At 38.4% G+C, this 26,968-nt stretch overlaps 1 protein-coding gene across 1 annotated transcript in view; it reads right to left on the bottom strand.

Moving 5' to 3' along the window:
- Rcan2 (regulator of calcineurin 2) overlaps positions 1–26,968 on the bottom strand; it is a 228,614-nt gene that overhangs the window by 178,496 nt on the left and 23,150 nt on the right. The window contains exon 2 of the mRNA XM_020182552.2: positions 17,236–17,462. Coding sequence (XP_020038141.1) covers positions 17,236–17,460 — 225 coding nt within the window. The 5' untranslated portion in view covers positions 17,461–17,462. The remainder of the gene's footprint in view (positions 1–17,235; positions 17,463–26,968) is intronic.

The raw sequence follows: 26,968 nt of genomic DNA, 5'->3' as shown, positions 1-26,968 counted from the left end.
TACTCAAGACATTCTATGTGGGCAAGATCACAAACTGGCTTTCCCCTGGGCTTGTCTTTGTGCATGTATGTTTTTGTTTGGATTTCAAAGATAGTAATATGGTTTACCGCCTCCCCCATCTTCTGAAGGTAGGGAGAATAGACAATGGGAGCTGGCTAGTATACTGCATGAGCTTTGGTGAATTATGTAGCAATCATAGGGCAAGTAATAGAGTCTTGTGACTTTAAAGTGATGCAATATGCAGATCAGACAGGTGGGCAGAAATTGTCATCATTACTAGTCAACATCTGTGATCACTATGATCAAGGCACCATGGACTACACCAGTTTTATCACACAGCAACCCCATTGATACTGATTTACAGATAAGGAAATTAAGGTGTGGAAAGGTTAAAGAAACTGCCTAGGGTCACAAAACTAGTAAGTGGTGGAGTATGGTTGTAGAGCTGAACTGATAGATATCGGGGCCCTCTCTCTTAACCACTCTGCTATCCACTTCCCTAGTTGGAGGCAGAATGGTCCACATGGGGAGGATTGAGCTCTTAGCCAATAAAAGTAGAAGCAGCCCTTCCAGCGTACTGTGCTCAAAAGGAAGCTCAGCCTTCCCAGAATGCTCTGATTCATTCAGCCACTCTCAGTCACAGATCACACGACAGCTCTTCTGTCACTTCTAGACACAAAAGGCACACTACAATATAATATCGGACTATGGCTTTATTTTGTTCTAAGCAGCTACTTCCACTTATGCTTCAGTTGGCAAAATATTTGGTTATCCCCACAAGCCATTAGTGCACCTAGGAGCTCTAAAGAGGCATATAAAATACACTGATCCGGTTTGGGTGTGTGCTCTGAACAGGCAATAGGAAAACCAGACGCCACATTGACCCACAAAATTCCATTTCTGACTTGCTTAATCCTTTTTATTGCCCGGTCATTTCGTTCCAATATGGTTTACAATTCCTATGCTTATTTAGTTTAACAGGCTATAATAACATTTGTTTTGGCTGTTTTTAGTTGATCCACCATAAATTCCAACAGGATCATCCTTTCCCTATGTCCTCACATGAGGCATCTAGTCATTTAATCCATAAGACACATAGCATGGAAATGTCTTGACAAGTTTACAAATTGAGTAAAGTCACTAATTAAGTTTTCCACAATCCAGATGGGCATTGAGTACAGACATAAGAGTCCCTTAGGAAAGAGATTTTTACTTTGTTGTTCTTATAGTTGTTGCTTTTATTATTTCCAAAAATCTATAAATTTGACAAAGGGCTAAACACTTTAAATCACAGCTTCTAACAAAGCCATGTGTTGACTATAGAAAACCTTAAATGGCAGAATGTTTAGAGGCAAAATCCTACAAAGTGTGCCTGGACCTGGAATTTGAGAAGGCATCCCATTCCAACTGCTGAGTGGTGACAGGATCCTTACTGAGGTGACTTTCTGTAGAGTCCAGACACAGGGGCTATTCTTAGAACAACCAAAAAAAGCTTGGAGCTGCCTAAAAATAATGATGACTCAACACCTAGAGGCTTCAGTGATGTAATGTTGTCAAAGAACACCCTCTCTCCTCACAGGCTGCAGTTTTTAAAATAAGCAAGCTCACAGCTCACCTTCTGAGGAGAACAAAAATTTCACATGGTGAAGGAGAAAATTAGGACACGTGGATTGCTTATAAAATGTGCCATCCATGCTTTGCCTATCATTGTAGCTCGGTGTACTCATTGGAAAAGAGGCCCCTGCCAAAGTCAAAGATGGTTGCTTTCCTTCTGTCACCCTCACTCATCAGTCATCTTTTCAAAACAGGGCATGTGAAGCAGGACAACAATGCTGACTACACAAGAGGAGGGCCTGAAAAAATCTCAGCCTCAAGTTACTGCAGCTAGCACAATTCATGGCATGTGATCGATCCATTTGGAGATGCTTGTACAGGTGCAAGGTATCAACACAAGGAATAAAAATCCATCCCACACTTCCACCACAGTGGCCATTAAAGAGCAGCTGTCATGGTTCTGTGCTACTTGATGGCTGTGGACCAACAAGGACCACAAATTAACTAAGAGCATGAGCAAGACAAGGCACAGTCACTGCTATGGGCACCTCACCAAGCAAATTCAAGCAGGACATGATCTGAGAAGTATGTGGCTTTACCCTGAGTCACATATCATGAAGATGCCCAAGGTCTTCAAGGACAAGAGGACTGTCAAGTCCAGCAAGAGAAGGGTGAACATACACATTCATGCAAAGAGGAAGCAAGAGGTAACGAACATCCTCATCATTAGGAGGAAAGTAGCTGTCAAGTTCTGAGTTACTTCCCTGATCTGTAGGTGATATATATTTTTAAAATTTCTTCCCTCTTTCCTGTTAGGTGCCAACTCCCTGAGCTTTTAAAATATGCTCCATCCACTTCATTTTCCCACTTCACCTAACTTGTGGAATGATCAGACACCAGTAAACATCCAGTTTCAGCTCTACAATCATCTTTGTTCTCCTAGTGCCTACCACAATACTTGGGACATGGTAAATTTTCAGCAATTATTAAACAATTGATGGCTGGACCAAAAGACTGATTGCTACAGTGTTCATTCCCCATTATTTTCCACGGGTACTTATATTATATATTTAGGATATCTTAGGACAAAATTTAGGATATGACACCTCGTAGTGAAAGGGCTCAATTAGCAAAAAGCTATCAAGTTCAAAAGACTTGATAGCAGGATGATTGCAGGAGATGCTTAGGGACAAGTTGTTCTTTAAACCACAGAGCTTACCTATTTGTTCTTCAGGCTTGCTCTGTTCACCAAGAAGCAAAGCAAGAAATTGGTGTGAGAGTCCAGGTCTTATAAGTAAAGTATGATTTAAAACAAAACTAAACTGCATCTGATATAATAGGTTTTGCATGTTCATCTGAGTGTTGTTTTCTCAAAAAGGTGACCTCGCTACAGCAATGCTTTCATTGTGCATTTTTTGAATTCCCCAAAATCAGTTCCCAAGCTTCAAAAGAAAACCATTCCTGTTATTTTGTAGCTATTTCTCGTATTTCTCATTTCAGTACTTACAGGCATATTGTTTTTAAATGAAAATTATTTTACTCAGGTTGGTTACCACCAAATTTGATTCTAAATAATTTGTTTTTTCCACATACTCAAATCTATCCTACCGAACAGGGCTTTGCACTCAAAGTCTTGCAAAGAATGTGCTCTTAGGGAAGCCAGAAGAGGAGTCCAGTGGAAAGGAACCATAGTCAGATCCTGAGTCTCTAAGATGTTGGTGGGGAAAATAATCCCACTGGCCTGGTGTAGAGAACACAGTTGTCAACAGGAAGCTGGACAAAGCTGAGTTTAGACTCCAAACGTGTGCTTCTTGCCTCTTCTTTCAGAATCATGATCTCTGCTCCCACATTTTGAGAAAGACTAACTGGATGAAGCAGATTTAATGACCCTGCTTATCAGTACCAACTTTTAGACACTGAAAACCCATTCCTTGAAATTGTCAAAAGTGGTGATTGAGTTGCAAAACTACCTTCCTCTCATCTGCCCCTTGCAAAGCCTGGACCTCAGCCACATTGGAATAATTTTTAAGTGATCTCTGTTCCAAGTTTTTCAACTTGCTAGAACATAATGCCAATGAAGGAAATAATCCCACAAGAAGGATAGCATCAGACACTGAAACCATAGCAATGTTTCATGGAATAATTTGGCTTTGGGGCTCAAAGGGGCCTTTTGGTCTCAAAACCAGCCTGGATTACTATAGGAACAAAGTTTAAAACTATCCTCAAATGGCTTATATGTGTTCATTTTCTCACAAGTCAGTATGAGACTATTACCAGATTTAACCATCACATTTAAGGTACAGTTGTGACCCAAAAGGTGATTTTCTAAAAGCAGGTAGACCTACATAGGACATATGTGTGGAAGACTGATTTTGGTTGAAATTTATATTTTTCCTTGAAGATATTTTAAAAAATAAACCCATTCTTCTAAACAATGAGTTACAAAAAAAGATTTGTATGCATATTATTCTAAGAATATTATATAATCTACTGAATGATTTTTTTAAATCCTCAATAGAACTGAAAACATCTACAAATACATCCTTAGTGACCACTGGCTAGCTTCCATATGTGTTAGAAGTTGATTTTTGAAGTACTCATAGGAACAAAGTTTGATGAGCTATTCAAAAAAATGTCTTATGTTATAGGTACACAAAATTAGGCCATTTAATATAAGCTAAATAAAATATCAGAACCAGTAAGAATAGAGAAGCTATGACTGACTACTGATTTTTGATGTGAACTTTCTAGCCAGGGAAAAAGAGAAATATGTAAATGATGTGGTCCCCTCAGTGAGAAAAATATATGGGTTCTGTAGAGTAAACAAAGATTTCCTGGCACTAATTCTAAAAGAAAAGTATCACATGGACCGTGTATAGAGGCAGTGAACAAGTGCACCCTATCAAAAATGCAGAAACAGTTTCCATGTGGCAAAGACTGAAATCATCTGAAGGTTCTGATGTGAAAGCACTTCATTGTGATTCGAAAAATGCCTGCTAAGAGCTCCTTCCAACTTTCACAGCCCCTGAGCCATCTGGCTTTGCATGTTTCTAGAAAATCACCTAATCTTCAGAAAAAAAAAGTTTAGGAGGTAGTGAGGTTTGAACTAAAGGTCTTGCACTTGCTAGGCAGGCGTGATATCTCTTGACCTGTGTCCCATCCCCTTTTTGCTTTGGTTAGTTTTGGTTATTTTGGGATAGGGTCTCACACTTCTGCTTGGCTGGACTATACCATGATTCTCCTATTTGTGCCATCTGCTGGGATGACAGGGACACTCCACAAAGCCCTGCTTACTGATTGACATGAGATCTCACTTTTTGCCTCGACTGGTCTCAAACCACAATTCTGATCTTTACCTCCCAAGTAGCTGGGATTATAGAAGTAAGCCACCACACCTGGCTTAAAAACATTTTCCTTCTTTGAATCAGAGATAAAGTCACAGATTTGGGTGATGGAGAGTACGAGGGAAAAAGGCAGGTGACCAACTTTATCAAAACGATTTAGCATTGGGCCCCCTTCTCCACAAATTTTACCTCCTTTAATCACACAAGAAGCCTATAGAGAAGGTATTTTAACCCCATTTTATCAAAGAGGAACTCTGGATTCAGAGACAATAAGTTGGCCAAGATCACACAACAATTATGTAGTAGACACAGGATTTGAACCCACGTGTTTTGGATCTAAAACCCTTTCCCCTTCTCTTCTGCCTTCTGTGAGCCCCAAGTTGTGTCTAGAGAACTGGAATAGGAAAGAATGAGGAGCTTCTTTACTGTCTTCAGAACACTCAGGATCGTCCTCCCACTTGACGGAAGACAAGACCATCATATTAGGAAGAGCACTTTACAGATAAATAATATATCATATTAAATACTTTGGGGTTAATAATAATTACAAATTTGGGGGAAATATAGGTTTTAAACAAAATATGAGGTTTCATATCTCTACATGTTTGATGAAAAAATCTTAACTCTGATCAATGAGTCTCTCTCTCATACCCCTGAGAGAGATCCTGGTGTTAATCTTTAAAACAATAGTTATGCTGTATGATATAACATTCCTCAAAAAATAAAACATTATCAAAATATTATCAGAAACGAATTGAACTTAAAAACAACCACCAACTACCTGTGTTCTGTTTCTATACATCCATTCTGCTGAAGTGTAGGGCACATACACTTGGGCACCATATGCAGAAAATTATAAATTAGTAAGTAATAATGAAATATATGTGGCTCATGAATTACTCCTCTCCCCCAAGAATTATCCCGTGATATGAATGGACTTGGTGCTCATCCCACCTATTTCACAACGACTCCCCTTTATTGAGCTAAATATCAGATCTGCTGTGATGGATACCTGGGCAGAGTTTTATAATTCACAACCAAATTTGACTTTCTTTGGTTATTTCTGAATTGGTCATGAATTTCAGGACCACCAAACTGACACCAGAATCAAAGCAGTCAAGAAAGCCAGGAGGAAGTCCAGGCCAAGGTTTAGCCATTGAGAGTAAGGAAAGTAAGAATACTAAAACTTGCCTCTCCTCTGGGCACCATCTCTGAAACTGTCTTTTAAGAAGGAATGTTCTTAGGCTACAAAATGTAAGAGTTAGGGCAGTGGTGGTTCATACCTGTAATCCTAGCTACTTGGGAGACAGAGAGCAGGAGGGTTGTAGTTCAAGGCCCAGTCCAGACAAAAATCAAGACCCCTCCACAACTCAAAAATACCCAACCTAAAAAAGAGGTAGTAGAGTGACTCAAGTGGTAGAGTGCATGTGTAGCAAGTGTGAGGCATTGAGTTCAAATTCCAGTACCACCAAAAACAAACAAAAAACAACTTAAGAGTTATCTTTTTTATCTTTTAATATTTGAATAATTCAAAAGTATCTCATTCCAACTATGATGATGGCTATGCCTTTTGTATACTTCTCAGGGGCTCCTAGTTCCAGAAAAGCAGAGATGAAATCAGGTTACCCTCCATCTGCAAAGCCACCCATTCCAGCTCAGGGTTGCAGCCATCCAGTCAGCCCAGAGGAAAGGGTGCTAATTTATAAATTCACCTTTCTTACCCCAGACAGTGTGCCCTAAGACTACTTCTGCCCAGAACTTTTAATAATTCAGAGTCCCTGTACAGACTAGAGGCAGACCTGATAAGAGTCCACATGAAGATGATTTTACCAAAAGGGGGGAGAGGAAGTACCTCTTTAATATCATCACAGAATAAATGGAACATGGCAGTCATTTTCCCCAGATGTCATCAAGAATATATGTTCACCTACGCTTTGGCACAGAAGCCAAATACTCTCAACTCTGTGCATCAGGTTTAATTCTTTCCATGGCCTCAATTGTTTCCAGGTAGTTAAGTGGGACATTTAGAGTGGCTTGCCAGGCTCTTGGGCCCCAGGGGGTCACTTAGTAACTGTGGAGAAGCAAGATATTAAATATGCCTCTGGAATATTTTAGTCACTTCAAGAAAGGTTAAGGTTCCAGGTAATGTCCTGCTGCAGCTTTCAAATCTGCCCCACACTGGGCCTCTCATCTGCAGGTGCCCCCAAGTGATTAGTGGTGACTCATTATGGCTCCCAGTCACCATCCAAAGCCAAGAGAAAACAGGACTCCATACTGAGCACAATGATACACACTGTCCTTTCACAGTTTAAACATTCTCAAAATAACAAGCCACTGTAAATAAATGTCACCTTTACCTATGAAATAAAAACAATATAAAAGAATGAAACTCCTAAGGATCCTTTGAATCGATGATGTCTATCTAGTCTAATATTTGCTTTAATATTTAAAACTAATGTGTGGTGGTCATTTGAAACTCTCAAATTGTTACAGCTCGTGGCATTTTTTAGTTTTCCAATCTATGTTCAATGACACTTAAACCACAATAACTTAATTCTGTTTGCATCACCATTGCTAAACAACCTTAGCATAAAATTTTTATCCAGCATTACATCATCCTCATTACATGTTTTCTAGGACCTTCTACAGCACAGTTTTAGCTTTCGCTGCTACATTCTCTCTCTCTCTTTTCTTTTCTCTAACTTTTCTTTTCCTGAGGGTAGTTCTGAAAGTAATTTGCTTATAAATACTTCTAATTTTTTACACAAGTAGGTGGCTGACTAAATGAATCAGTCCCCTCTAAAAATTTTAATCATCCCCTAAATGTAAGTTGACATATAATGCATAACTACATGAGTGTCCTGACTTAACTACAAAAGTGATTTGGATTCCATGAACACATGTTTGGCCTCAGTCTGCTGTTGAATCACCTGAGTTCTTTCTTCTTTACATTCTTTTACTTGAAAGTACATGATGATGGATAGCCAATTTTGTTCCTAGAATCTGTTTTCATGGTAGAATTTAGAGACAGAAAGGCATGGATGGGCAATGAACAGGACTTCAAAATCAGCAGACCTGTTCTACTCTTTCTGCTATCTCTAAATAATCAGTGAATCCTGGAAAACTCAGTTTTCTGCATTTTAAGTGGAGGTTCAATTCAATATTGGTTGAGTACCTACTGTGTGTCGGGTGTTATGGGAAGTGCTATAAATACAGAAAAGAACAATTCAAACTTTGTCTAATTTCAAGGACTTCAGAGTCTGGAGAGGAAAATGAAACAGAGAAGAACAATGTGCATGGGTGACTGATACAAATGTTTTACAATATGAATTCCCTAAGTGAAGATGGAGCAGTAACTATACCTGCTGGGCTAGAAGGCTTTCTTATGGGCCCAGAACAGATCATTAGTCAGGAACTAAGAACATAGGCTAGGGGAAGCATGAGTAGTAGCAGTGGGTCAAGGCCAAAGTCTGTAAACAACAGAGACTCAAAGAGGAGACTCAAAAAATGTCAGAAACTGGCTTGAGGAGGTCCACACAGATATCAATGCACAGTGCTCATACTGGCTTTAACACAGTCTTTATTTCCAATAGATATGAGCCACACACAACCGTAGTCATCAGGCCTACAACCATGGACCAGCCTCAAGACCAGTCACTATAGCTCCTGGTTCCAGGCCTACCCTTGGGGCTCTAAGCTCCAGTAGATTCACAGCCTAGGCATGCTGCATCAGACCCAGGGTCTAGGCCTGTCTCAGTAGACCCTAGACAAAAACTCCAGTGCTGGCATGGCCTCTAGCACCACCCCTACAGACCCAGGTACCAGGCCAACCCTGCATTCTCAGGCTCCAGACAGGATGTTTCAGATCTACAATCCAAACTTGTTTCAGCACCAAGCTGGTCCCAGTGACTCCATGGTCCAGGCCTACCTGGACCCCAGTAGACCCCACTGTCAAGGCAGTTCTCATGGTCAGAGGTTACAGGACTACTTATTGATAGAAGCTCTAGTCCCAATCCAGTGCCAGGTCAGCCCCCATGGACTCAGATTCTAGGCATGTCCCAACTGACCCAGGCAACCAACCCATCTCAGCATCTGGTTAGCCCCTGAAGACTCAGACTCAACAATTACCCCTGTGTAGGCCTGTACTCATAGAACTATGCCTCAAGTTCAACCCATAAACTCCATCAACAGGTCCACTCCCATAGATTTAGGATCCAGGCCCAATCCCACAGGCCAATCACCAGGCCAGCTACCTGGGTGATCCAGGTTCAGGCTAGCCTGCCTTAGGATTCCAGAAGTAAGCCCACCAGAGACCATGCCAAGAAGTCTGATTAGAGTCTACAGATAAACTGATTGGTGAAGAAGTCCCTACTTCTTCAAAATGTACAGATACCAGCACACGGTGACAAGGAACAAGAAAAACCAAGGAACATGATACCATCAGAGGAACAAAAGAAAGCATCAATAACTGAAACTGAGATATGAGACCACTTGACAAAAAAACTCACAATAAATGTTTTTAAGAAAGCTCAATGAAATTCAAGGAAACACAGAGAAAAACAATTCAACAAATAGACTTGAAGTCTATTTGAGACAAAAGTCATTCTATAACAACAAAGGAGTTAATTTAGCAAGAGTATATAACAATATATGTACCCAACATTAGAATATGAAAACACATAAAGCAAATATTAGTAAATCTGAAGGGAGAAATAAACTATAATATCTCAGGGAAATGAAAACTAAGACCATTGTGTATGCTACCACATACACAATGGCCATTCTAGCAGGTGCTAGAATGGCCACTATAAATATGAAAAAAGAACCAGGCATGATGGTACATGCTGTTAATTGTAGCAGGAAGATTTCAAGTTCAAGGCCAGGCTGGGTGGGCTACATAAAGAGTCCCTGTTTAAAAAACAAGTGTGACGCATAAGAAACCCTACTGGTAGAAACACACTATTGGTAGAAATGAAAATTGGTACACCCATTGTGTTAGTAAGACTTTATCATTGTGACAAAGACCCGAGGAAATTAAATTAATGAAGGAAAGATTTATTTTGGTTTAGGGTTTCAGAGATTTCAGTCATGGTCAGCTGACTCTACTGTTTCTGGGCCTGTGGGTGAGGTACAGCACCACAGCAGAAGGGCACAGTGGAGCAGAGCTGCTTGCTTCATGGTGGCTGGGAAGCAGATGGGTAGAGGGTCTGGGAAAAGATATAGCCCTCAAGGACATGACCCCAGTGACCTACTTTTTCCAAGTGTGCCCTATCTCCAACAGTTTCTATCACCTCCCGATAATGCCATCAAATTATGAATCCATCAGTGACTCACCCACTGAGTAGGTCAGAGCTCTAACAAACTAACCACTTCTTAACGATTCCATCTACTAGTTGGGGAGCATGCTTTTTAGCATAGGAGCTTTTTCTTTTTTTAAGTGGTGGAACACTTCATATCTAAACCATAACAGCCATTATGAAAAACAGTATGGAGGTTCCTTGAAAAAAATAAAAACATGATCAGGCAATCCTGCTTATGGGTATATATGCAAAGATTATTAAATTAATATGTGAAAGAGATGTCTGCACTGTCACATTCATTGTAGCATTATTCACACTAGCCAAGATATGGACTCAACCTGTGTCCTTAAACTGAAGAATGGATAAAGGAAAAGTGGTGTGCATGGTATCTGTACACAATGGAATACTATTCAGTCTTTTAAAACAAGGACATACTGTAGTTTAGAATGATATAGGTGAACCTGAAGAACATTTATTAAGTAAAATAACCCAGGTGCAGATAGACAAATACTACACGATATCACTTACATGTGGACCTGAAAAAATTAAACTCACAGAAGAAGAAAGTAAAATGGTGGTTCCAGGAAGGGTGTGGGAGTGGTTCCTGGGAAACGTGGGTCAAGGGATTCAAAATTTCAGTTAGAAAATAGGAATAACTTCAAGAGATTTATTGTGCCGGATGGTGACTATAGTTAATAATAGTTTTGAAAATCATTAAGAAGGTAGATTTTTAAATGTCCTCACCATACAAAATAAGTACATGAGACAATGTATATGTTAATTAACCTAATTTAGCCATGCCAAAATGTAAACATATTTCAAAAAATATTGTACAAAATAAATAAATAAATATATATATATATAATTTTATTTTTCAATGAAAATAAGTTGTAAAAGCTGAAAAAAGGACATGAGTATCTTACTGTGGGAAAACATATATTTAATTTCTCAGCTTGATGGCACTTAAGATTTCAATGATGAACTCCTCCTCCTTGAGCATAAGATTGTAGGTTCATTTTCATATTTTACAGATCTATAACCCACTGCTGAGCCCCTTGGTGCCTGGTAAGTTTGGAATTCAATGCTGGAGATTTAGAAATGTAAAACAGAGCTTCCTATTGTGTAGTGCCCCAGCAAGGTCTGGGGCAGGCCCTGCTAATTAAAAACAGGAATATTACTGCAGAGAAGCTGACAAATAGTCACACTACAAGGGGCCTCCCATCAGTTCTGCTCTGATTTTAAATGAATTAAGGCAAACGAAGTTTTGTCTCAAAAAGAATGATGAAAAAAGCCTAAGTTTTCAGAGACATTCAGATTTCAAAACTGCAGGTAGGGGGTTATGGGGTTATGGACCTGCAGTTATAAAAGACAAAATGAGCATCTATCTTTGACAAATTAGAACGGGAGTGAATCTTACATGGTAAAGTAAAATCCACAATTAATTAGTTAGCCGTGGAAAACGCCTCTAGAATACCTTCATGATGTCTGCAATTTTAGATTAGACCCTATTTCCTCTGAAAGAAGGAAGTGCTTCATAGTTAGTGGCTAGGTTGAATGAAAATGTTTGACTTTGAATTTTAGAATCACTCTGGTCACTCACAATGCATTGAGATGACCCATCTATGACAGGCACAGAGACTAAGAGGCCACACAGCCTGTCTGCAACCTTGTGCTCACTGCAACAGAATGTGTTTTAAAATCACAGTTGACAGGAATTCCCCCTTATTTAAAAAAAACTTATGTGTGTGTATGTGTCAATGCATAAGGTTAAAAATATATGTCTTTTTTCTTTTTTTTTTTTTTGGTGGTGGCAGTAATGGGGTTTGAACTCTGGGTTTCACGCTTGCTAGGCAGATGCTGTCCTGCTTGAGCCATACATCCAACTCATGTTAAATGCCCTTTTGATTTGGCATCTCTTACCATTTGTTACTTGTTGTATATCTTGGTACTTTATGTCTTGGTAGATTATAAATTCAACGAGCTGATGCCTATCTCCTACATTATTGTATTCCCAGAGCCAGGTATCGCACGAGTTTTCAATAAATATTTGAATGTTAAGAGGTGGTTCTTAATATTTAAGAGTTTGGCCGCCTAGGTTTAAATCCCAGCTCAGTCACAACTAGTAAAACTCATGGCAAACTGTGCCTCAGTCTCCCATCGGAAAGATGAGGATAATGCTACTAAATAATGTTAGATGGGTTCAGTTACACCATAACAATGAACAGCCAAATCTCATCCTATAACAACAAAGTTTTTTGGTTTTGCTTTTGTTTTTGCAATACTGGGGCTTGAACTCAGGGCCTACACCTTGAGCCACTCCACCAGCCTGTTTTCATTTTTGTGAAGGGTTTTTCAAGGTAGGGTCTCTAGGGTCTCGCAGAACTATTTGGCTGGGCTGGCTTCAAACTGTGATCCTCCCGATCTTTACCTCCTGAGTAGCTAGGATTACAGACATGAGCCCCCAGTGTCTGGCTGATTGTTTGTTCTTGATGCATTACACATTCATCAGAGTTCAGCTAGAACTCTGCCCTGTGTTGACATTGCCCCACTGTGACATCCAAACTGCCTGAAAAGGCAATAGCTGACAATGCCAGTATCCCCAGCATCAGACTTCAATATTAGTAATTAAATGCTTGGCTTGCAAGTGACTCATGTCACTTTTGCTTACACACTAGGCAGAACTAGCCAGTGAGGGCTGGGGCCTGTCATGTGCCCAGAGTTAGAGAGGCAGAAAGACACTACCCTCATTGGGTTGTCATGACAATCAAAGGACTCAGTGTTTATAAAGCACTTGACAAAGCACCTGGGCACCTCACTACATGCTCTATGAGGTTTGCTGCTGCTAGTGTCATTACTATTATCACTATTAAACTAAGGGATGTGTAGGCTTTGAAGGGTATTATAGTCACCTTCCAGACTTCCCCTATTCAACTGAATGTGAGTAAACATTTCCCAGTGGTTGTTTCTCTGTTCTCCCTTAGAAACCACTGGGTGCCAAGGTCCAACCAAACAGACCTTCATCTATGTTCAGCACAGATACAGGGCACCTTGAAGGACACTCCTAGCCTTACCTGTCTCTGGACTTTTGGAGGTCAGTGGGATCCACAAAGGCATACCCAGGGGACACTCTAAATGGAAATGAACCTTAGTAACTTTTAAGTGCTGGATGCTGTGAAGATCCCAGTTCTAAATGTGTTTCATACAAAAATATTTATTCTTCAAGCTGTAGCATGCAAACAGCAATCTGCATCTATTGGTTTCAGATGCCAATTTCCTCCAGCTCCAGTTCTCCTTCGTGTTATATAAACAAATCTCAACCATCTGGCCTACAACCAGCCACACTGAAGTATGTGCTCACTCATCACAAAAGCATCAGATCAAAATATGGTCTCACAGAATTCTTCTGGACTAAAAACTGTAGTGAACTCATGGTCCTCATAAAGCTGTTCAAAAAATGCACATTAGGGGTCAGAACTTAGATTTACAAAGGACAGCAGAAGTGATCATACAGAATATTTACCAGTTTGGTTAGCAGAAATAAACATAATGAGAAGATATCCTATGGTATTACCTGTATTATGAACAGATGATTTCAGTATCTCTGAATTACTTCAAAAAGGAAAAAGCCCTAGGAATGGTGCATTTGGACATGTGGAAAAAATAGAGAAGAAAGTGCTGCAAGACTTATTTATGATAGAAAGCAAAGGCTTTAATTCTTAACCAACTAAGTAGCTTAAAATGAATAAAATAATTGCAAAGACAGGCTAAATTCAAATCCATCAGTATCAAGGCACAATGATTCGAAAGTAAGTTATACCAAAAAAGAAAGTCTTCAGCCCAGACTAGTCACCTCTGTAACTGCCTACCCACCTGGGCCTCAGAAATCAGTGTAAAATTTCTGGCTGCAGAATACTTGTTCCCAAACCAAAAATAAAGGCAATTACCATGGCTAGCTTTGTCCTCAGGTGAAAGGGGGGAGTACTGGAGACTTTTTTTTATGCTTTTCCCTCTGCCTAAAAATATCTCCCAAACTTAGCACAGTGCTTCAAATGTTCACCCTTTGGAAAAGATACCCATCATCAGACTTTGTGGCTCAGATTCATGAAATCTGAGCCCTGTGGAAAGAAAATCCTAAGAGAATGAGGTATAAGCAAATTTATTAAAATAGGGGGGAAATGGAGGTCTATGACAGTCTGCTTTCTGATACTATATAACAAATACATGAGATAGTCAGCTTATATAGAGAAAAAGGTTATTTTGGCTCATAATTTTGGAGGTTTCTGTCCATGACTGATTGGTCCAATTGTTCTGAGCATGGAATAAGGCAAAAATGACATGGTAAAAGTGCGCCACTCAAACAGAGAAAAGGGAAGGAACTGGGGTTTCACTATCATCTGCAAGGGCATGCCCCCAATGGCCTAAAGACCTACCACTAGACCCTACCTCTTTTTTGTCTTTTTATTGTACTGGGGGTGCATTGTGACATTGCCAAAGTTCTTACAATGTATCAAAGTTGAATTCACCCCTTCCATCATTCTCCTTTATTCCCCCCCTCCCCTCATTCCTGGAATAGGTTCAACAGGTCTCGTTTTTCTATTTTCATACACGGGTACACAATATTTCACCATATTCACCTTCCTGCACCCTTTCCTTATATCCTTCCTCCTCCTGCTTGTACCAATTCCCAGACAGGACCTGACTTATGTTCCTGTCCTCTGCGCTTGGAAAGACTTTTTTAAGACATTTTTTTTCAGTTTGAGATAGCTACACAGTTCCATATATATATGTATGCATTGTAACCCAAATTGGCTCATCTCCTCTATTTTTCTCCTTTCTACCTTATTTTTGTATAGAAAGTACATCAACCATATTCACCTTTTTAACTTCCTTCTTTTACCTTCACTTTCCTGTTAGTGACTTCCCCTTAGTGTGACTTGTTTTTCATAGTCTTGCTTGTATTTGTGTTTAGGTCCCACGTCTTAAAGGTTTCATAATCTCTTCAATAGCACCCCACAGGGGAGCACAGGACACTGGGAACACTTCATATCCAAATTGTAGTGAAGTCCCAGGGAAGATTACGAAATTCTGAATCATGAAGAGAAACACATAGCAGTGACAATGAGGTACCAAAAGGCTCCCCATTTTTTTTTTAGATTGCCAATGGTCATGCCTCCTGGCTCTGACAATCCATCTGATATCTGATCATCTGGTCACCCTTAATTCATGTACAAAAGTTTAACCAAAACTAAATTTATGTCAGATTACTTAATATCCTAGAAACTCTCCACAAATGGAGGCTATAAGTTTGCATCAAGGTAGAAGAAGACTTTTCATCTGATTTAATAAGTTTAATTATATAGACATTGTCCAACATAAAATTCATCTCCTTGGCTATAAATATGGGATCTCAAATATTTGAAACCAGTTCATTGAACTACATCTTGTTCATTGTACTTCAATATGTTATCAAATTCATTTTAAAGTCAAATATTACTTCTCAAGATGCTATGATTCAACTTTGTATACAAACTAATTGAAAATATTTTACAACTCATTATTCAATCTCAGATCAATCAGAAGATAGAAATGGATGTTGTCAGACTTCCATGAATGCTCTCACAAGCATCTATCCTTTTGTGTCCCCAATTCTGGTTCTGTGGATCAGCCAATCTTGAGGAACAATCCTAAAAAGATTAATATCTTCCTAAATCTTATTGTTTCAACTGATGAGAAGTATTTAATCAGGAAAAAATGAAAATCCTCAGTAAATAGCCAAGAAAATCTTCCTATTGTGACTCTTAGATAAAATAAAAATGAAATATGAACTTGCTTCATAATTAAGGTGGAAATTATTTGCCCTCAGTAATCTGGTTTATAATCCAAGAACAAAAAAAATAACAAAAAATAAAGAACAAGAATAAATCCAGTTTATTCTTGGTAGATGCTACTTTCTTGTTTTAAATAGTCTGGTGCTCATAGCCCTGGAAAATTATACTCACATGTAATTCATTGCATTTCAAACTGTTTTCAGCCCATTCTTTAACTCCGAAATAATATTGGTGTGAAACATCTTTACATGGTTCAAAATAATTCCTAATCCTCTGGAATGGTTTTCTATTAGGTTTACAAAATCAATAAAATCCAGAAACTGGACTTGCAGTTATTTGTGCTCAGTTAACAAAGTTTAGATCTCAGAAATTAATAGAAAGGACCAAAGTTTATATATAGCAATAATCAAATCCTACTTTTATATCTCACACAGAGCCACATACTTTAGTTTTAGGGGAAAAATGGTGTCCATGTTTTATAATGTAGTAGTGAATATTTCTTAGTAGTAATCCACATCTTTACGGGAAGGCTGGATCCATTCAAATATCCCAACTTAAAAGGTTAGAAATCTGAAATAAACTCTAGAAAGATCTCCAAATGGAATATGTTCTTTTGTTTCCAATAATATTTACACTAAATCAAGTTTGTTTCTTAAAATGAGAAGTTAGGCAATGTTTATGCACAGACAGACTCATTCTGCAATCATTTCAAATCCAGGATTTACCACAGTTGTTGAATTCTGACAACACACAGATAGCAATACCACCCACCATGATCTCAGTGAGCAAAAGGAACTCGGATGGCCAAGCAACTTACTTTCTCTAATAACTGCATGGGACCCGGGCGTAATTCAAGAGACCATTTTTAGAACATTCCTCAAACTGAATATGGGGAAGAGGTTAAAAAGAGCGTGTGTTGTTTTGAGAAAAGCAAATTATGTTTTTGGCAGAATGAGGGAAAGAAAACTTTTAGAACTTTAAAACATCTGCTTCTTAGCCCAATGAGTAGTTCTTACCATCCTCATTCCTAACACCACTTGTTTTATTACAAAAAACCTATGAGCCAGAGCGGACTAGATTTACCTAATAGTCAGGCTTTTCCCATCCTGCTACTTTTGTCAAAAACAGAGCCAACTAAGCATTTCCAAACACTTAAAATGAATAAGGAGAATACGCTGAGATTTTTTATGAACAGAAAAGACCTCTTACCTTGCTCTCTTCTCCTTCAAACACGGACTGGTGAACGTTGCATGCAAACAAGGAGTTGGGAAGATCGTTGAAGTCAGTGATTGCTTGAAAGGCTTCTTCTGCAAAACACCGAGTGACAGCCCAGTCTCTGTCTATGCAGCAGAGTAAGAAAAGTCCTCCATCTTCGGGGATGTGCCCCTGCTGCCCCAGGTTCCCCATTCCAATGAAGTATGATTCTCCCCTCATCCCTAAGGATACAAAGACAGATATGCATCAGAGCAGAACAGATTCTTTACAGCTCAGCTTTCAGGTTGCAGTTCTAGACAAGTTCAGGTCACAGATTGTCTGCAAGGAGACACAGGAAGTTCACATTAGTCCCTTGGTTTTGGAATCAGAACTTCCCATACAGCTCTGCATCTTGGCAAGAACCCTGACCTGTCAGGAGTATGGTAAAAGCCACAAGCAAAACAAAACAAGAAACAAAGGTAAGAGTTGGAGGCCATCATGACCATGACTACTAATGCTATTGAATGTTGCTTCTGGATGGTGTTCTCACATGCTTATCAAACCTATTTAATCTTCACAATCATCTATGAGATTGAAAACAATATTGTCACCATTTTATAGATGGGAAAATAGAGGAGCAAAGCAATTAATTAACTTTTACAAGGTTAATGACAAGTGCTAGGACAAGGATTGAAACCCAGGAAGTATGGGAACATGGATTACTCTCCTATACCACAGGAATAAAGTAGATCAAAATTAGTGGAAATCCATATTTAAGGAAATATAATTTATTTCATTATAACCTGAATCTGTACCATCTAGCTGTAATTGTTTATCCACATTGAGAATACACAAGCATGTACTCATAAACACCCACACACATGCACACCACATATACTACCTCTCCTACCTTATAATTACTACAAGTAATTGTGACTCATGTCCAGATCTTGAAAAGTCAGTACTATCTTGGCTAATCCATCATGTGTAGATCCCTCTCTTACACAGTCCCTATGGTGCTTTCTAGTCTTAATTTCATCTACTTGTTATTTCCTCACCCCTAACATGCATCATTTTCACAGTTTCTTCTTTTTTAACACTCATACAGAATTCAGTGAATTTCGTCAGTCTCCCTACACATTTCAAGGATGACAACTACTTCTTTATCTATTTTCATTCTTAAAATACTCTGCTCAAAGTTCAATAGTTAGAGGCCCAGAAAGTAAGAACAGTGGGCCATGGAAACACAGGTAAGACTGACAGACAACTATGATGTGGTTCCATTTTCTTCAAGCCCAGCAACCCAGAGCCTCAGAGTGAAGGGCAGAAAGGTGTGTACTACTAAACATTCCTCTACCTTTATAGGTTTAGTTAGACACAAATTCTGGGGTCCCAGGCAACATATGGATTTCTGCTTATATTACTCTTGAATTCTGAGTAAATCATTATGATAAGGTTATATTTTGTGGGGTTTTTTTCCTTAGAAAAGCTCCAACGTGAGTTTGATAAGCAATAGTTGATGGCAATAATGTATTACATATAAAACCTCTGGTTGAGCTAGAAGCCAAAAATTAAATAATTTGGGGTAAAAACTATAAAATCAAATGATCATAATTGTGGTAAATTAAAATATTGTTCCATTTAAAATGTAATAAGACTAGTCTCATTTTCTAAAGTTTTGAAAACCCCAATTAGTACATTTTCGGTACTTACATCAACAAAATACCTATTTTAAATAAAACATGATATACGTTTTATTCTATAAATAATTTAAAATATGTGAGCACTTTAATTATAAAGAAAACTAACAAAATCAATATGAAGGGAATTCAACTGACAAACAGCCTCAATGTCTAGCCATATGTATTCATTTTTTCACATCCACATTGCTTCAGATATTTTTGTGTAAAATATATAATGGTCATCATTTAAAATTAGTAAAGAAATACTTCAATACTAAAGGAATAATTTAATAGTAAAAATAATTATTAAGTACATCAAGACAATATTATTTTCATCAATTAATTATAGGAAAACTTTTTGATAATGTAGCCAGTAGCACAAAATACAGTTAGTGTCAATTCTGGCTTTATTTTTAATTCTTCCTATCTTATTTAAATATTTTAATGAATCAAAATTTTTAAGTGAATCAAAAGTGGCTCCAAAATGTTCGAAGATAGGTTCTGAGAAAGTTTCAATTATTCTTTTTCCAAAGAGAAACGAAAATTCATTGCTGAACAAATTAATTAAATAGACCAAGTATTAAGGCAAACTTAGGACGTATTTTAATCTACTCAAGTAGCTTTAACTTCTGTTCTAAGCTGTAACAGTACAATTATCTTCATGAGACTTTATTTTGAGCTCATTACTTTCAGTAAAGATTTGAAGAGAGAATGCATTTTGGCAAATGATCAATTATATGTAGGAATACTTTAGAAGTTAAAGCTTTGCACAAAGGAACCCTACATTCTCTTTTCATTTCTACTACTGACTCACCTCATAATCCAGACATTCAGTGACTCAGTTTATCCTCCTAATACAAGAACAAAAACATCTTTCTTTCCCCTCCACAAAGTGAGGAGAGGCAGTGGAATCAGACAGGAATGGAAGTAGTCTAAATCAGTAATAACCACTACACAAAAGGGCACGCAACAAGAAATACTATGTACACACTTTGTTATGAAAATTTCAGAACCAGGAAGTTATGTTTGTGGAATATCACCAACCTTTTGTAAACCCAAATAAATAGAAAAGGGAAAAGAACTTTCAAATAAGGAATAAAGTCCCCAACTCAGCCCAAGTTAACTGGTGTGTCTTTTTAATTAATTTCAAAATTCTCTTTTTTTTTTGAGATAGGGTCTCAATGTGTAGCCCAGACTGGATTCGAATTCACAATCCTCCTGGTTCAGCCTCCAGTGTGGTGGGATTACATGTGTGCCCCATGATGGCCAGCTTCAAAACTCTTAAGCATCATAAGAAAACATTGTGTCAATCATTGCGTACATGGCATAAGATGATATTCTTATATCTAAGCCTGAGTTTGGCCATCTGAAAGGGGAGAGCTTTCTTCTTCAGTTCAGAGGCTCAACCTGCCCAATACCCTTGATCACTGCTCTGCCTCTGCACTCCCCAAGCACCTGCACAGTCCTCTCCTGGAAAACCACTCTCCACTATGTCTAGATAGAGCTCTCTTCATCCTGGTATCTTCAGACACATGTAAAAAATCCTCAAAGTGTTTGGATAAATTAATGAGTCATATTAAAAGAGGCTTACTTTGAAGAACTAACAGAGCAGCAAGTGGGTTATAATGGCCAACTTAAAATACACTGATAATACACTAATATAAACACATACACTAACAATGTAAAAAGTCCTCTCATACAATTGAAGTTTTGATTTATAAAATGTTATTCTACAGATGAAAAATATCAAGAATCATTCAAAGGATTCACTTGGCTAAATTTTAAAACACCTGTGGAATTTAACAAACAAAACAATCATGTTTTTAGTTAGATGAGTCCATTCTGGAAAATTCAGAAAGATACAAGTAGATAATAAAAAGAAATTGTGACCCCACTGCCCAGGAAAAGCGCTCCTTCTCATGGCTTGGTATATTTAGCTCCAGTGCCACTTTTACCTGTAAGAACTCTAAACAGAACTAGGACCACACTGCTTCGTATCCCGCCTCTTCTGGCCACACTGATATCACCCAGAGCAGTTTCCCTGTGCATTACACATCCTTTGAAACATTAATTTTAATACCCACATCGTCTCCAGTGTATAGATCTGTCCTGAATTTAGTCATTCTTCTGGTTGAGACTTGGAAAGCGTTCATTTCCACCACTACATGGATATGGAAAAGAAAATCCACTACCCACTAGTAAAACATAATGCCTCTGTGGGAGAACCTCAAAACTTCCTCAAATGTACAGAAGAATCTTTATGAAATCCTGGAACAGCCTCAGGGGAATTCCTCTGGGCTTCTCTTCCCTGTAAGTAGGGCGCCTTCTGGCCTGTGGCTCTCTTGTTAGCAAAATGCAGAAAAATCAAGGCCTTGTCTACCTTACAAGTCTATGTGACAGTCCTTAAAAGTCCCCAAAATAATATGTGAATGAGAGCTAGTTGCTACAATTTTTAGGTTCACCAAGAAGAAGCCAAGAGCAGGAAAGGTGGTTGTGGCCATCAAGCTACTACTATTAAATGTGTCCACAAGTTTCAGAGTCCAGCATCTGTCCACAAGGGTTAAGCCTTTATCATTACAGTGAGAAACAAGTACAAATGCTGCTTGAATATTTGGTGTGAGTCCATTTGGTGATCCCATTAGGACAGAAAGAGATTTATAAGGCAAAAGAAAGCAATTAAAATAAAACGTGCCTCCCACAACACCAATGACAACAAAATGAAGTTTAGTTAAATGTTCATAACAACGAGGATAGAAATGTTGAGTTGGACACCTTTTGTAATGCAGGAGAAAGCCTGCAGAGAAGAGGGTTCCCAGCATTTCATCACTCTGCTAGCATGTGAAAATAACTTTCATGCAAGATTTTCAAAAAACCTAATAGCATTTATAAGTTAAGCATGAAAAGACCTGGAATGAAGACAGTGTGCTTCCTACACTAAAGACTAGCCACCTGACACTTAAAGATACCTTTCAACATTAAAGTAGCAGGCACTGAGTACACATTTATTGAATGCACCAGTGAATAAATCATACACTTGGTGGATAGAATATTACTGAGTTTCTTCACAAGGAATTAATCTTTCCAAAACTCCCTGACTTCGTTCTTAACAAATGGTTATATGGTATAATTAAACTCAGGGGAAAAAATAAGGTATATGGTTCTATTGGATATCATTATTATCACAGAGTTATTATTGTACATGAGATCAGAATTTTCAAATTGCAGAATCCTAAAAAGTCATTGTACCTGTATAGGAATGGGTATGTCTCGTAAGAATGGAGATCCATTCACTTTCCCATAGGAGTTCTAGGCTCGAATGCCTTAAACTGGAAATGGGAGGAGGGAGCTAATGAGAAACCCATGAGAACAGCTGAAAAGCTCTGGAATGAAAAGTAAAGTTGTAAACATACACACAGATGTTTAAAGTAGTTTTACTTTCAAGTAAAATCACTTGGTAGATATCATGATGTGTGGCCTGTATGTTTTTTTTTGGAAAGCTAATGCCAGCTCAGAAGGAGTGGGGTAAGAATAATTTCGTCTGGAGTCCCCTTAATGTGGACAGAAAAACAAGGCCAATCTGGGTATTACCCACAATAGGAAGTTACCCAGTCTTCAATACAAGTACGAAGTCATGTTATCCAAGAGATAGGGACATAGGGAGAAATGACAGAAAGAATCATAGGAAAAAAGTCTTGAGTGAGGTCATAATTGCCTTTAAATTCTGAAAGACGAAACAGAATTTGGGGGCTAAATGTGGAACTCAAGTCAGATAGGAAGAGCTTGATTCAACAGAAGGAGACACAGCTCTTCTAACAGTTTGGATTATAGCAGAAGAATTTGCCTGCAGTCTTACTGAGATCTTTGCAGTAGAGCTACCCAGTCAGCAAGCTCAAGGAGCAGGATGTCATGGAGGACTCCAAGAAATAAGACAAGGGTGGGTTGATGTTAGGATTCTTCTCACCTTGAGATTATCTTTCTATTATTGGAAGAAAATTTACTATTAGAAATCTGCTTGTCTCTTGAGTTTGAAGATAGTCAAGAAAGGCAACTTGCAACCTTTAAAAGAAAAGTTTTCTCCAGACTATATGCCTTTAATTTGGATGTTCATAATATAATCTGCCTATAATTTTTATTTTTTCTTCCTCCAGGTTACTCAAACTAGAAAGCAAGAATTTCTTTTGAGCAATGTCTCCAGCCCTTTTATATTGTAGTTATTTTGGAGATGGGGTCTTGCTTTCTGCCCAGGCTGACCTGGACCACCATCCTATTTAATGCTTCCCAACATCTCAGGGATAACAGGCATGCACCACCACACCCAGCTTTTTTCCATCTAGATAGGGTCTCAAACCTTTTGGCCAGTGCTGGGCTGAAACTGTGATCCCCCCAATCTCAGCCTCCAATGTGTGTAGGATCACAGGTGTGAGCCACTGGTGACCAGCTACAAATTTTTTAATAGGAAAAAGTGATCTTTAAAAGGAAAAAAATGAGCAAGGCATACAAAAAAGCAATTTTAGTTTAAATATTTATTTTTCAGTACTGGAGATTGAACTCAGGGCTTGATTGTTTTGTCTCCACCTCCCCAATAGATTACAGGAATAAACTCTACACCTGGCCAGAATTTATTTTAGACAAAAATTTGGAAGATTCAATTCATTTGCTTTTTAAATTTTGAATAATATAAAAGTTTTGAAATAAGAGCAATAAGAAAAATATGTGCCTCAATTTTTGTATAATGGAAAGATGAGGAGGGCAAAGAAAGAAGGATCAATGGAAATGATTAATGATTACATTCTGACTTCAAATTCAGTGATAATTTAAAAGCAAGTAAATGGACTGTGGGAGATTCATTAGTTTAGAAGAACTTAAAGATGACAATGTCATCTTGAATAGTAATAAAACTGGGACTGCAATGTTGTTTTAATGAGTTCTAGATAACAAATGCTGACAGCTATTTTTAAGTTGAAGATAAGGTTAGTCTGTTTCAAATTTTTAACAAATAAATTCCTAAACAAAGTTTTGTAGTATTTAAAATCCCATTGGTTTTAAAACTGAATTTAAAGTGGCTAAAGTTTTAAATTCTGTGATGATATGTGGGACAAAATCGTCTCATTAGATGAAAAATTTTATATAAATAATGATAATTTTATATTCAAATCATAGCTTTACCATTCAATTTTGGACCAGACTCATAAGTATGGCCTTTTTGAATGTCCTTTTGATATTTTAATGTCTAGATTTTCTTAGGGATAAGATAGAACTTTTGCTTATTTTTTTCATCCATCTTACAGACAGAGTGAAGTATAATATTATAGCAACAAGCCATACTAGCCATCCTGAGATACAAAGAAGAGACATGATATTCTTAGGCCATGCTCCAAAGAAACCCTTTAGAGTTCTTTCTGAAATACAATGGAACCTATTTAATTCTGCTGCAGAATTTTCACACCTGCTGAGCTGTGTGAAGCTCATGCTATTCTTGATCCATTTGGGGTCTGTCTTGAAAGAGTCAGGAACATTTAGTTTTCAACTCATGGTTTTCAAAGGAAATTATTCACATTCCTTATTCATGGCTCCCTTCAGGACACCTTCTGGAGCTACTGTTCTACCTCAAGCTCCCACAGGACCATAATTTAATTAATTCAACTCCCCAAGGAAGCAGTATATTATGAATTTTTATGAAGTATATAAACAAAACCAACCATTCCCATCATCTCCTTTGCACTGGATTCTATGGGCTTTACCAATTTGCCCTTAATGTCTTTACAGTTATAGGGTTTTAATGCCAATTGCCTCCATGCAGATCTGTATTTTCTTCCAATGGACATAAAAAAAGGAAGGAAGACCTCAAATCTACCCAGGACCAGAAGGAACAGAGAGGACACCTAACTGACACCATTAAGAAATGTGTTTCAAACAGATTTTATTGCAAGAGAAATCAGATGGAGTCTACACCATCTTTAATGAATTTCCTTTTGTTTGCCCATTTTTCTTTTGTGACAGTAGCCCAGATTGGTCTTGAATTTGTGATCTTCGTGTATCAACTTCCTGAGTGTTGGAATTACAGGCATGTGCCACTTGGTCTGACTAGAATTATTCTTAAAAAAGAGACAAATTTGTTTCTATAACAAATAACCAATAATAAACTATAAATTTATTAAAGAAATCAAGCAATACTGAAACACTCCCCCTAAACAGAAGAAATATGGCCAAGACCCCAGCAGAAACAGATAGCATGCTCAAACTGGATTTGAAAAGTTTCACAAAGGAACTGTTACCAAGGTGTGGGGAGGGTATAGGGGAGCCACAAGACATAGCAAAAAACCCTGAGTCATCACTCTCCCTAGAGTTGGAAAGATGAGAACACAGAGAATCTGGAGAGATCAGACAACAGAGGGTTGTGTACTGAGGGCCCCCACAGGTCTTTCATTGAGGAAAGTAGTAATCCTCACAGCACCACAAAAAGGGTCCCAGAGGAATTAATATCCTCGCCTTGGTCTCTTGCATAGACCTCCAATTGATCAAACCCATCTGGAAACCAGAAGGGAAGGGAGATATGGTGGGGGAAGAGGCACTCTCTGAAAGACCTAATGAAAATGTCAAGTCCAGTCTAAATCATGAATGGGTAAAAGTCTAGGAATTTCATAAGTTAATTTCAATTGAACTTTAAAATTTTAAAGATATAAAGCTGTCATTTGTAAATCGACAGTTCTAATGAGGGCCTGTATAATATAATTGAAGATTCACCATCTCTGAACACATTTTTCTTAGGAACAAAACAGTGAAAAGAGATCGCTTGGCTCTGTAGGAAAGAGAGAAAGCCTGTGTCACTGTGGGAAATGTGTTTTGGTCCTCTACCTGAAGGCAGAGGACCATTCTTTCCTTATTGCTTAGAGGAAGCTTACAGAATGCCCAAAGCCTCTGGATGAGCCAGTGCTTATATGCAAACTAAGTTCTCACAGGAGGAAGACACTTCAAAAGTGAACAGCAAAGCAGCTGAAGGTTGCTATGGTAGCCAAAGTAAGATTCATCTTGTCATCTTTCACCTTCTGCTTTAAGACAGGGCATGGAGTACTGGGGAGAGAGACAATAGAGTGAATGAAAAAAACAAAAAGCAGGAGCGAGAGACACTACAGTTTTGAAGAAAATGGAGCCAAGAAAGCCAGTAAAACAGCAGCAGCAACTAGAAGACTGCCTGGGGAGGGTGGAGAGCTGGTCAGAACTCATCAGAAAGATAAGGAGGCAGGTAACACTCTCTCTGATGAGACTGGTAGATAATGAATAGCTTGAAGATAAGGAAGAAAGGAAAGAGGAAGAAAGAAATATCCCTGGTTAGTATGTTGATTTCTCCCCTCCGATCCAGCTATGTGTTCATGTCACTTTCACATTGAAAATCTTCTATAACTCCCTAGGATCTACCAAATTAAATTTAAAAAGTTCCTCAGCCCAACAACAGCCACAAGATGACACATCCACCGCCTGGCCAGTGCTAAGAATCATAGCACCACCTTGGTCTCAGCACAGAGTTCCAACTGTGTTGATAGTAAGATCAACATAGCAGCAGCAAGCAAGCAATCATTGAATACTTACTTTGTTTTCAAAATTAGAGATCAAACTTAAGAGAAAGCTGTGCAGCCTTGCCCACCTTATCTAGGTTTGCCTCAAGTCCGAGTCTTGTTCTGCCATTTCCCACCTATCAACTGGGGTTAGTCACTGCCTTCATACCCTACCCCAAGTCCAGCAGGACACTTCATTTTACCACTTTTTGCACCTGTCTTACACTCAGTGTTGCAGGCAGGAGCCATGTCTTACCTACCAATAGTATCCCTGTAGCTACTCAACAGGACATGCTACTTGGAAGATAAACTTCGGCATTTCTTGAATTGAATGGAATTTAAGGAGTTCTGAATTTGATTCTTGGGCCTCAAATTTGCTAGTAGTGTGGCCTTGGGCAATACTTAATCTCAAGTACGGATAAAAGGAATGCCTGCCTTATAGTGCTTTATGGTGGATTAAAACTACATACCTTAGCATTCTCGCCTGACCCAAAATTCTCAAAATTTTCTGTA

This window comes from Castor canadensis, chromosome 8 (assembly GCF_047511655.1).
Source record: "Castor canadensis chromosome 8, mCasCan1.hap1v2, whole genome shotgun sequence".
NCBI classification, from domain to species: Eukaryota; Metazoa; Chordata; class Mammalia; order Rodentia; family Castoridae; genus Castor; species Castor canadensis.
Note: the sequence above shows the minus strand (reverse complement) of the source record. Positions and strands in the feature narration are given on the sequence as shown.